Consider the following 12,394-nt stretch of genomic DNA (forward strand, 5'->3'; position numbering starts at 1 on the left):
GACCATTTGGTTAGAAAACCCAGAAGAAAAATGATTACTCACAGATGTAATCATTCACAATCATTGACAAGTTACACACAGATACTGTTGATGAAGTCATTAGTTCTTTCAACTGTAAACAATAAGGCTTAAGAGTTTGTCATCAACAAACTCCTTTACAGCAAGACTTTGATACCTCAATAGTGACTTCTTATCAATCCATGCTTCATTCATCCTTTCTTACAATGTTGCCTGAAAGAGTGGTCTACAATTTCCTTTTCTACTTCCTCACTTCCCATATGCTCTATTAAATGGACTATTAAATATGTTTAATGGACTTTAAACATAAGGAAGATGCAGTTCGTACTACCGAGCTCTACCGAACAAGTTGCTATTTATACTTTAGGCTTTATTTTCAGCAATAAAGCAATACTGATACAGTTGAAATAGCCAGTACCCTCCTTAATTCTATTCTGTCCTTCTCAGTTCTGCTATGCAGAACTTGATATTTGTCATTCCTATACGTTTTTAAATTCTACAAATGTTAGTAACCACAAAGACTATGTGGTATCATTTTGTTTTAAGACTTTACAAAATTTCTTATACTGCACGTATTCTATAGCTTGCATTTTCCCTTCCAGTTACTCCTTAGGATTTATCCAGATCCATAGCTGCCACTCTAGTGAATTTATTTTCCCAGCTTCTTATAGCTGAGGTCAGCAAACTTCTGTAAAGGGCCAGGGAGAGGATATTTTAAGTTTTACAGACATATGGACTCTGTCACAACCACTCAACTCTGCTATTGTGGTGAGAAAGCAGCCACAGACAATTCAGGAACAGGTGTGCCCATGTGCGAATAAAACTTTATTTTTAAATACAGAGATTTGAATTTCTTGAATTTCATGGGTCACAAAATACTAAACTTTTTTTTTTTTTTTTTCCCAACCAAGTTAAAGATGGGGAAACCATTCTTAGCTCGCGAACCATAGAAAACAGGCAGTGGGCCACTTTAGTCTCTGAGCCATACATGATCAACCCCTAGTCTAGAGCATTCTATTTCTGTGGCTTATTAATCTGTTTCTTTGTTATTAGACATTAATAATGAAATAGAATGAAAATACTGTAGTGGAATACTACATATATCTTAGATAAAGCTGGCTTGTTCTTCACATCTTTTATATCCTAATGTTTAATCCTTTCTTATAAAACTATGTTTAAAATGTCAAAAAGAATTCTCCTTATAACTCGATCAGTTTTTGCTTTATGTATTTTCAAAGTTATGCAGTCACAGACCTACAAATTGGCAATTGTTATATCTTCATAATGGATTGTTCCTTTTATTATGATGGGGTGTTCAAAATTAGCTCTTCTGACACTTTTTGACTTTGGTTCAGTTTTGCCTTATATTATGATTCCCAGTTATATATATTTCAATACCTCTAGTTTTCAAGCTTTGTGTGCAGTCAAGTTTTAGGTGTCACTTGCAAGCAGTGTGACTCTATTTTTTAATCAGTCTGGAGGTGAGTTTGCTCCAGCTTCGGTGTGGTTGTTAGGAGCATGACAGACCACCGGGGACCTACTCCTGATTCTTCTGTCATCTCTGTGTGACCCTGTGCAATTTCCTTAATCTCATAACACCTCAGTTATCTCATCTGTAAACAAGTTGAGGCTAATATTAGCACCTCATCATAGTTCTTAAAACAGTGACTGGCATGTAGCAAGCACACAGTAATTGTTGGCTCTTTAAAATTTTTTTGTGTGTGAGGGGCGCCTGGGTGGCTCAGTCGGTAAAGCATCCCACTAATTGATTTCAGCTCAGGTCATGATCTCACAGTTGGTGGGATCAAGCTCCGTGTAGGGCTCTGTGCTAACAGTGCAGAGCCTGCTTGGGATCCTCTCTTTCTCCTTCTCTCTCTGCCCCTCCCCCACTCGTTTTTTTTTTCCTCTCTCTCTCAAAAGAAATAAAATGAAAATTTAAAAAAAAAACACACAAAAACAAAACCATACAGCCTGAAGACAACTGCCTTCTGGTCTCTACTGTTGTCAGTGGGACATCTATTGTCCGTCTACTGTCATTCTTTTGTGGCTTACGTGCCTCCTCTTTCTGGTAGCTTTTAATAATATCTCTTCATTTTTCACAGTCTGAAGTTTTACTATGATGTATTTATATGTGGATTTGTCTTTATTTACACTGCTCAGAACATCTAACACTCTTCTGATGTGGGAACTTTCTTTGATTTTACAAAATTCTCAGTCACTTCTCTTCAAATAGTATTTCTCTGCCTATCCCTTCATTTTTCCCTGCTGGAACTCCTATTATGGAGTTGCTTAATCTGTCCTCTGTTTCCTTTTCCTTGAATTGGATTTTAAAATATATTATTTTATTTCTTTATCTTTTAATACTGTACTTTGGGTGAATTCCTCAGCATTATGTTCCAATTCACTAATTATGTAATTAACCATATCCAGTTGAGAGTTTGAAAAAAGAAATTTATTTCTTATTCATTTTTTATTAGCCCAACCAAGCCTAGTCCAACGCCTTTTACATAGAAGTTATACAATAAATATTTGCTGATGAAATAAATATAGAAAACACCTTACATATTTGATTATTTAATTTCTTTTTATAGGTATATAATTTTATTAGTACCTATCACATTTTGATGTAACAAAAAGATACCTTATAAACAGATTTGCAACTTAGCTTATAAAGCAACACATTATTATATTAGATTCTGTGCATAAATACAAACACATTTTTTATGCAAAGTTAGAAAGTTAGTTTGTTGCAGTTTGACTTTAGGGGTACCCAAGACTTGTTCTTCTTTTGGGAAAAGCTTTTGGGATGTTCTGGAAGAACTCATAGGTTATGGATGTTCCAGACAGCCCTAAATTTTGGGTGTCTCTATTATTTGGTAAGTTCTGTTATGCCTTTTGTCATAATTTTATGGTAACTAACTCCTGGGCTAGTACAGGGTAAGAATGTTCTCCGTTTTGCTGCCACTGCCCTATTTGCCGGTGCTGATCAAGGCAGCACGTGGAAAGATGGCAGCAGTTGCTGTGCAAGCAGGCCATTCTCTTTTTAGTGGGAAGATACACTGAAGTAGTTTTCCCTGTCACTCGTACCAGAAGAATCTCTCTAGTTTCTTCCCGCTGTAATCTGAAGTACATTTATTAGCTCAGGATTCACAAAGTACATAAGGAAAGATGCCTGAATCCTTTAAACATGTTTGAGGATATTGGGTTGCTTGACGCAGCCAGTTAAACCAGTAAGGTCCCATAAAACGGTTATAGCTGGTGGAGTCTAATGATCAGAAAGGGCCGGAAGCTGATTCGTGTAAGAGCTTCCCGACGATGAGCCCGACTCTCAACAATATTGTGTCTTCCCTGCAGAGAAGTGGAACATTTATCAATTCTTTAATTGCTGCTTCGACTATTGGTGGGCAACAGCTGTTCTCTTCTTTCACATTCAAATGTCCTTGCCAGGTTGGGAAAAATTTCTACTATGGTTCTGCTTTTCTACTCATTCCAGCCTTGCTCCTTCTGGTTGCTGGCTATGCCCTGAGAAGCCAGATGTGGACAATGAGCCGTGAATACTGCTGCAGCTGTGCTCCTCCACGCCGGAGAATCAGCCTCTTGGAGCGCAAGCTGGCTTGCCTTAGGTTCTTCAGCATCACTGGGAGGGCACTTGTTGCTCCGTTAACATGGCTGGCGGCAACCCTGCTGACAGGCACCTACTATGAATGTGCAGCAAGTGAATTCGCATCTGTGGACCATTACGCAGTATTCGACAATGTCAGTGCCAGCAGACGGGAACAGATCCTCGCTGGGTTTCCATGTTGCAAATCAACTCCATCTGACATGATCCAAGTGAGAGATGAAGTAGCTCTTCTGCACAGATACCAGTCACAAGTAAGTTCTTGATGCTATGCTATCCCATCTTAACTAGTCACTGGACACACTTCACATTCCTACCGCTTCTGATATTGTCTGAATATAAAATGCAAACTAGACGCTATTCATCGAAGTGATTTCTACTGAGTGGCTATTTGATATAGTTAGGATGTTGGGCTTTGGAGTCAGCAGATCTGTTTTTGAATCTTGCTTTGCCCTTTATCAACCTGCAGAACCTTAAGCAAGTTATCTAACTTACCCATGCCTCACTTTTCTCAGCTGTAAAACGGGGATACTGGTAGGATCTACCACATAAAGTTGGATTGAGTAATAAATGAGTGCATACATGTAAAGCGCTCAGTATGGTGTCCAGAATCGATATTAAATATAATAAATTTTAGACATTGTTATTAAAATTATTATTACTATATAGTGTATTATTTGATGCTTTCTGCATATACACGTTCTTAAATATTCATTCTACATATTAACAGTTTGCCTAAAACTATAAGAAGCTTAATTATGACTAAAATAAATTCCAGTGATAGTTCTAAATGTAATGTCCTTAGACAAATTTATGCGAGGGGGTGGAGTGAGGTAGGGAAAAGGCCTAAATCCACGGCACTTATGGCTTAAATTTAAGAAGTGTAAGAGTGCATTCTGTCCGTACAGAAAGAGTAATTGGCATACATTACTCTCTGCAAGGGATTTGGGGGGAAAAAACACATTTTCAAACCACTGAAATAAAATTGAAATGAATTATTTTTAAACTACTTATTGCAAAGGCATACACATTTTTTGACCCATCACTTTTTAGTTATTGAAATTTAGGAAGTGATAACGCTATTTTGTTGAAAAAAATTACTATCGGCACACAGAATGCTCAAGTGTTGCCTATGTCCTGATTTAAGCAAAGTTAGATATCCCATTAAGGTATCTCTGTCTCAACCTTTTATGCTAGTCCTAAAGGTCAGCCAGAGGAACTGTGTGAAGACAGGTGAGAGGTCAAATAATCAATGGGGGAATTCTAACTTTAAAAAATGTTCTCGCTCAAGAAAAACTAAGATGTAACATACACTGGTAAGATCTTCTTAAAGTGATAATATCTTATTTAATGCATGCAAGGACTTCTGTGATAAGACACAATTGTATAGTTCTGAGTGCCATCAGCCAGTGGATTTCTTGGACCAGCAGCAACAAAACTAATATTTATTGAGGCGCTTCTCATATACTGTATAAATATTTCCTATTTAATTATAACCCTCATAATCTTAAGAGAAAGGTTTAATCAACCCCATTTTACAGACGAGGAAACCAACGCTCAAAGAGTTCATGTAACTTTTGTAAGTTCACAGAGCTAATAAATGACTGATAGAGATATTCAAAGGTCATGCCGTTTCCATTTCACCAGGTTGCCTTTCACAACTACCTTGAACTTCAGTCTCATTTGAGGAATATACACTATAAGTTTCATTATTCTGAGATGACCGACAAGATCATATTAACTTCAAACCGCTTCTCTGCCCATACTTTATTCTAAAATAGCTTCCTGACATTAGTTTTACCGAATTTCAGTTGATCTTCTACAACCATGTCAAAATTATCTTTCTAAATGCAAACTGAATGATGAGCCCCACCCCATCTGCCATATAAAATTCTTCACTGATTTTCTACAAGCCCAATCACAAATCCAAATTCTTGTCATGAATACAAGATCCTTCAATGTCTGGCTCCTGACCACTTTTCCACATGACTCCTATGACCCCGTGAGGACAAACTTCCTGAGGTTCTCCCAACTCTTCACGCTCTTACTTTTCTTCCTCTCTTTTTAGAGCTCTCAACTTCTTGCAACTGGTGAACTCCTCTTTAATGTTTAAGTCTGAGCATCATCTCCTCTGGGAAGTATTCCCTGGTACTCCTCTTCCTTAAGTAAATTCACTTCTGTCCCATCATGCTTACTGATATCAAAAATGATCACATTTTACCATATTTCTTGGCTTGCTATTTTGTCTCCCTCTTTAGACTTAAAGACTGTGGAAAGGATGAACGTAACTTAAATTATTCACATCTGAGTCCCTATAACCAAGCACCATGTATAGAGAACATGGTGTGAGGTCAACCTGGGACTCAATAAATGATAGCTAATGAATTAATGGGCATCTCAGATGCCCTTTCCTCCACCATGCTGGCCTCTATTAAATTAAATTGCCCTAAGTGTCACTTTGTAGGTTTTAGCCTCCACTGAGCACAGCTATCCCGCTGTGCTCACACTGGTAATTCCAGGACTACCGGTGAATCACAAGCTGTGGGAGAGAACTTCACCTCTGAGACTGTGGCTGGGAAGCTGCCTACTGCTGGCTTCCCTACACGTATGGAACTTGCCTCTCTCACTTTATATAATAATCACTAACTATTGAAAAAAGAATACTTAAAAAAAAGGGTTCTAAGACTAGAAAACAGGGGCGCCTGGGTGGCTCAGTCGGTTGAGCGTCCGACTTCGGCTCACGTCATGATCTCGCGGTCTGTGAGTTCGAGCCCCACATCGGGCTCTGTGCTGACAGCTCAGAACCTGGAGCCTGCTTCAGATTCTGTGTCTCCCTCTCTCTCTCTGTCCCTCCCCCACTCATGCTGTGTCTCTCTGTCTCAGAAATAAACATTAAAAAAAAAAGAAAATTAAAAAAAATAAGACTAGAAAACAGCCATTTATGTCAGTCATTAAAAGAGGAAACTAAATAATTGCAGATGAGAAATATTGTTAATTTTCCTTTCAAAGTATATTTCAAAAATGAATCATAAAACTGGTCAGCAAATAACTATTTAAAGGAGGAGGGATATGAAAAGGAAAATAATAAGATGCCTTACATTTAGGGACATGAGTCTTCCTTGGTCACAAAAAATAAAAGAAAAGAGCAACTCAGGAAGAAATGTCAATGAATACATGTTAGCACGTTATTACGAAGGCACGTAGGAAGCTACTATTATTATCTATCATATCATCATTTTCATCACCATCATTATCAAATAGTTATTAAGCACCCAAAGATGTCGAGCCTGTTCCTCATGGTTGGGGGGGAAAAGTTCAGCTAAAGCCAAAAGATGTAGTTTAGGTACCTTCCACAAGAGTAATTGGTGGGTTATAGCAGCTGTCACTTCAAGAACAGTAGTTATAATCCATTCCAAGCTAAGTGGTCAATATCCTTTGTGATCCAAAAACCAAATTGAAATGGTTGGGCTTATTCTCTCCATCGCACCTGTATCCATACCAAGTGATCAGCACCTTGTTCATATTTCAAAGACTAGGAAAACAAGCTTCTTACCCACAGTTTACTTCTTACCCCCAGTTTTGTAGAAATCCCCATTGCTATGATTGTCCCTCGAATATTCCCTATATTGATGCTGTTTTTCTTTTAAACGATTATGTGAAGATGCTGGGCTGGATTTTGATCACCTTGGCAACCATCGCTATCCTAGTGTCCCGCTGCTTGGCGACGTGCTGCTCCCCCCTCCCCTCTCGGCAGCACTGGTACTGGACCAACCACCTCCGCAACGAGAGGGAGCTCTTTGAACAAGCTGCAGAACAGCATTCGCGGCTCCTCATCACGAAGCGCATACAGAAACTCTTTGGCTTCATTCCTGGAAAGGAAGACGTCAAACGCATCCGCATTCCTTCGTGTCAGGACTGGAAAGAGATTTCAGCACCCAGTCTTCTCTGCATGGGGGACGATTTGCAAGGTCACTACAGCTTCCGTAGAGACAGGCTGGATGAGGAGAGTGAGGAAAGCAAATCTGAAGGCATCGAATTACGACCTTGATTATAGCACCTCTCACAGGTCAGGTTGCTTAACAGATACTTTGATGGAGTTTCAGTGTCATCTCTGTAACTTTTTCTGTGTCTTTTGGTATTTGTTTAAATAAGCCCATCCAAGATGCTAGTTCCAAAGTCACTTTATCTGATCATTGTGCCAATCTTTCTTTTTGGGATTTCCTTGGTGGAAGTGGTAATGGTATAATATAGGTCTGGTGATGCCTCTATTGGTGTAAGTAAAACAATATGGAATTTGAAGTCGTATCAAAATTAGAATGTTGATTCTATGACTCAGTATCTCTGTAGAAACTAATATTTCTGAGCCCCATCTTGTTACCTGCACACAGTGGCTACTTCGCAGAGCCGTGGTGAGGGTTAAATGTGATAACATAAGCACAGTGCCTTTCCTAAAATAAGTGCCAATAAATGTTCCTTTCCCCCTTTCTCCTTGCATCCCATGTCCTTTATCACTATTTCCCTGACTCTAATTTCTGGTTTTATTTCTACCCCTATGTAATATCTAGGAACTTTTCACTTGCTTCTACCCCTTCCTTTGATCTTAAATATCTGATCTTTGGGAGCCAGGACAAAATGCCCTTTCTAAACTGGTAACATGTAAGAGAGAAGCTCATGCAGAAAGGTCTTGAGTCATTCTGCCATAACCAGGGGAAGATGATGCATTATTCTATCATCATTAGTATCCTATGTTCTTTTGTAGCATACAAATGTTCTTTTGTAGCACCTCCGTACTAGGAGCATTTTTATAGTCACAACATATAAAGTTTATTCCAGAAAGTTTCCCTTCTGTGCTCCACTGCAGAGATGCCATCTGTGCCTTTTCATTATCACTTTGTGCCCTTGTTCAAAATCCATTTGGGGAAGTACGACTGCTATACGTATTTATGTATCCACTATCTACAACTCCAAAAGCGGAGACCTGCCTGACTCTTCTCTGTGACTTTACACCTCTAAAATTTGACAGTTTTGTAATTGATCCTGGTTATTTCTGATATATATAGTGTCTTATGCCTCATGTTTGTCACATTCACCTAAGCAACTGGTTCGTTGGCCAAAATAAGCAAAATGAAGGCGTTTGTGTATTTTTTAAGCCAAAACAATGGCCGCTTACTGGGTAATAATGGACCAACTCCCAATAGTCAAGCTAACTTTCAAGACTCATTTTCAAGGAAACCAGTTACTTGAGTACCTAAAATGCAATCAAATACTTACTATTCTGTTACACAATCATGGAAGAAAGAGTCTATTCTGTATGCAATTATGGGTTCCACACACTTAACGGAAAGAAATAGAAAAAGAATTTTAAGGAGACCATTACATTTTTTTTAACATTTATTCATTTTTGAGAGACAGAGTATGAGTGGGGGAGAGGAAGAGAGGAGGACACAGAATCCGAAGCAGGCTCCAGGCTCTGAGCTGTCAGCACAGAGCCCAGCACAGAGCCCGACACAGGGCTCGAACTCATGAACTGCAAGATCATACCTGAGCTGAAGTCAGACACTTAACCAACTGAGCCACCCAAGCACCCCAAAGACCATTTTTTTAAAAATCTAGAAGTGATGCACTTTGCTAAGACAGGAGACCTGTCCCTCCCTCATCATTACTTACTGGGCAAGTCAGTTAGTGTCTCTGGGACTCAACTGTTTTCATCTATAAAACATAGATGATACCTTACCTGTTGTAGGGCAAAGGAACTGAAAGAAATGTATTCTTGAGATTCTGTTTAAACCTGATAATATTTTTGTGTTTATGCTCGTACGTATACAGGTCCAGATGTATACAATCTTCTGGAATAGTAGTAGGCCCAGGTTGTCTCCATTACAAGGAAAGTATTACTGAGTTCAATTCTTCCTCTAAAGACATTTGCTGCATTCCACTTTCAAAAGAGTGTTAATGTACTGATATTTTTCAAATGGCCAAGGGAAGCCATTCCACTCTGTCACCTAAATCCATATACAAAACTGACATGAAATCACGAGAGGGATCGTTAACAAAAAAGAAGTTGTGGAAGGTAACTAGAGTCCTCCTTTGGCTCTGATATAAATGAGCTGTGTAAATATGGAAGATCATGTCCACTTTGTCTCCTCCAGCACTAAAATTCTATCCCTCTATCTGGTAATTTTTGAAATTTCTCCATTTGGAACATAATAGTTAAATCAACACTTTACACCATGCTCAGAATTGTTTTACTAGTGTTTGGGGGGATATTCCACAGTAAATACTCTTTAATAAGTTTTCAGTTAACAGAAAAATCAAAGAGTATATAAAGTAAAAGTATTACATCATCAGAAAGAAGATAATAGGAGCGCCTGGGTGGCTCAGTTGGTTAAGCGTCCGACTCCGGCTCAGGTCATGATCTCACAGTTTGTGGTTCGAGCCCCGCGTCGGGCTCTGTGCTGACAGCTCAGAGCTTGGAGCCTCCTTCGGATTCGGTGTTTCCCTTTCTCTCTACGCCTCCCCCATTCATGCTCTCTCTGTCCCTCAAGAATGAATAAATGTTAAAAAAAAAATTTAAAAAAGAAAAGAAAGAAGATAATAGTTGTTTATACACATTAAACACCAGGAAACTTTCTTTTCACTAGACCCTGGAAGCGCTTTCTACATCAAACTTCTGTATGACATGCACAGTTAATATTCTAAATCATGTAATTATGATCTTCTACCGTAGCTTTCTAGCAAAGGATTTTAAGTATTCTTTGGCTCCTCCACATGGCTTCAAAGGGCTTTATGGCATCTGTGAACATTTGAAGGGTAGTACACATCTGTGGCATTTCATTGTATACTATCCATTTCCAATTAAATAAATCAAATTCCCATTTCTCGGTGTGTGTGCGTGCACGTGCGTATGTTTGTCTGGAATATTCTTTTGTTCCACAGCAAGTGAGACAAGACTTTTCCATCAGGAACATTGTACTTCCTCCTCTTTATGCCTAATGGATTTATGTAGTTTTAAGACATATAATTAAAGTTAATTATGTGCTAATACTACCTTGTATTTTGTTACCAAATGCTTTTGGCTACTACATCAAATGCTGTGGCATATATACAGACTTGCTCATTTCTTAACTTCAACTCTGCCAGCTCTCCCATTCTCCCACCACAATCTAAGCTGCCTCCTTTCTAGGAGACAATCTTAGATGTGTTTTACTCAACTTTATGTTTTCCAAAGCCGAATTGTGGAATCATACTTATATTCATCTTCTTTGTCTCCCTTCTCTGTTCTCAATCTTCAACTTTAACAGTCAAATGCAGGGGCGCCTGGGTGGCTCAGTCGGTTAAGCATCTGACTTCGGCTCAGGTCATGATCTCGTGGTCCGTGAGTTCGAGCCCCACGTTGGGTTCTGAGCTGACAGCCTGGAGCCTGTTTCAGATTCTGTGTCTGTTTCTCTGACCCTCCCCCATTCATGCTCTGTCTCTCTCTGTCTCAAAAATAAATAAACATTTAAGAAAAAAAAAGTCAAATGCAGGGGCACCTGGGTGCCTCAGTCAGTTGAGTGTCCAGCTCTTGGTTTTGGCCCAGATCATGATCCCAGGGTCATGGGATTGAGCTCTGCATCAGGCTCCATGCTGACTGAACGTGGAGCCTACTTAAGATTCTCTCTCTCCTTCTGTCCCCCTCACATGCTCTCTCCCTTAAAAAAAAAATTCAAATGCAAGACTGTAATAAGAAACAACAATGTGAATTTCCAAACTACTTTTCTGCATTTTGCTTAACACCAAGGAAAATCACATTAACCTTAAAACTTTGAAAGATCACAGCCAAACAAAGGCCTTCCAAATGCAAGACTAAGTAGTTATTTGCTACCTCAAAATATATGGTGTGGAGACACGATGTTGGCTTCTACATAAATCTATGCAAATTTAGCCCCAGTCACTAAAGAACAGATATTGGCAGGCTACACAGCTACACAACTAGCTCTTTGGGTTGGGGGGCACACATCTCTAAATGTGACCTGTGGACCAAAGAGCAATAAATGGTGTTTCCGGAGAGGTAAATTACATCATTCCTGAAATGGAATTATTTTTTCTGTGCTAACCACTAAGTATGATTAAACTTCTCTAATCTCAGTACATCAGAACCTTACAAAGAAATGGATTTCGATTGTTGTTTACTCTGCTGCCCCCCAGCGGCCAGACAAGTATCTGCACCCATCTGTAGTGGTGATAGTAGTCGTAACAACAAAATGTAGTGCTTCGTGTATGCCAGCTACTTCAAACGAATTATCCCAAGTCCTCCTTGCAACAAACTGGGAAACAGAATCACATATTCTGATATGACTTGCTGACATGGAGTTAAGCAACCCAGAGAATGTGAAGAAATTTTGTGTAAAGTTCTACACAGATGAAATGCTTTCTCACTGATATTTTATGAGATAACTGGGGAACCATGGGTCGTAATGGGAACCCAAGCCTATATTACTCCCATAAAATAAGTTCCCCCATTTTACTGATGAGGTAACTGAGGTAAAGAGAAGTCAAGCAACTTGCCAAAGGACCCATACTTACAGTGATAGAGCCAGAATCCAGCCCTGGTGGTTTCACTTCTGATACTACACTTCATAGCACTGTGCTGGAATACAGCAACGGGAGACAGCTCGCCAACCTGCCAAGGCCTTGTAGGTGTCAGGAGGATCCTCCTCCTACATCTGACAATGAATAATGAAAACACCCTGAGCTCCAAAAGTAGGGTGCTAGGGG

At 39.3% G+C, this 12,394-nt stretch overlaps 1 protein-coding gene across 1 annotated transcript; it reads left to right on the forward strand.

The window, feature by feature from the left end:
- Positions 1–3,333: 3,333 nt before the first annotated feature.
- CALHM4 (calcium homeostasis modulator family member 4) lies at positions 3,334–7,901 on the forward strand. Its single transcript, XM_060614531.3, has 2 exons — positions 3,334–3,891; positions 7,299–7,901. The coding sequence occupies exons 1-2, from the start codon at positions 3,334–3,336 to the stop codon at positions 7,683–7,685; spliced, it is 945 nt and encodes a 314-aa protein (XP_060470514.3). The 3' UTR covers positions 7,686–7,901.
- Positions 7,902–12,394: the final 4,493 nt, after the last annotated feature.

The sequence above is a fragment of the Panthera onca genome, chromosome B2 (assembly GCF_046562875.1).
Source record: "Panthera onca isolate mPanOnc1 chromosome B2, mPanOnc1 haplotype 2, whole genome shotgun sequence".
NCBI classification, from domain to species: Eukaryota; Metazoa; Chordata; class Mammalia; order Carnivora; family Felidae; genus Panthera; species Panthera onca.

Bases quoted from the DNA above. Each gene is read 5' to 3' on its own strand.
- CALHM4 (XM_060614531.3), top strand. From the start codon at position 3,334: ATGAGCCCGACTCTCAACAATATTGTGTCTTCCCTGCAGAGAAGTGGA. The intron at 3,892-7,298 runs GTAAGTTCTTGA...GATTATGTGAAG, and splicing joins TGCACAGATACCAGTCACAA to ATGCTGGGCTGGATTTTGAT.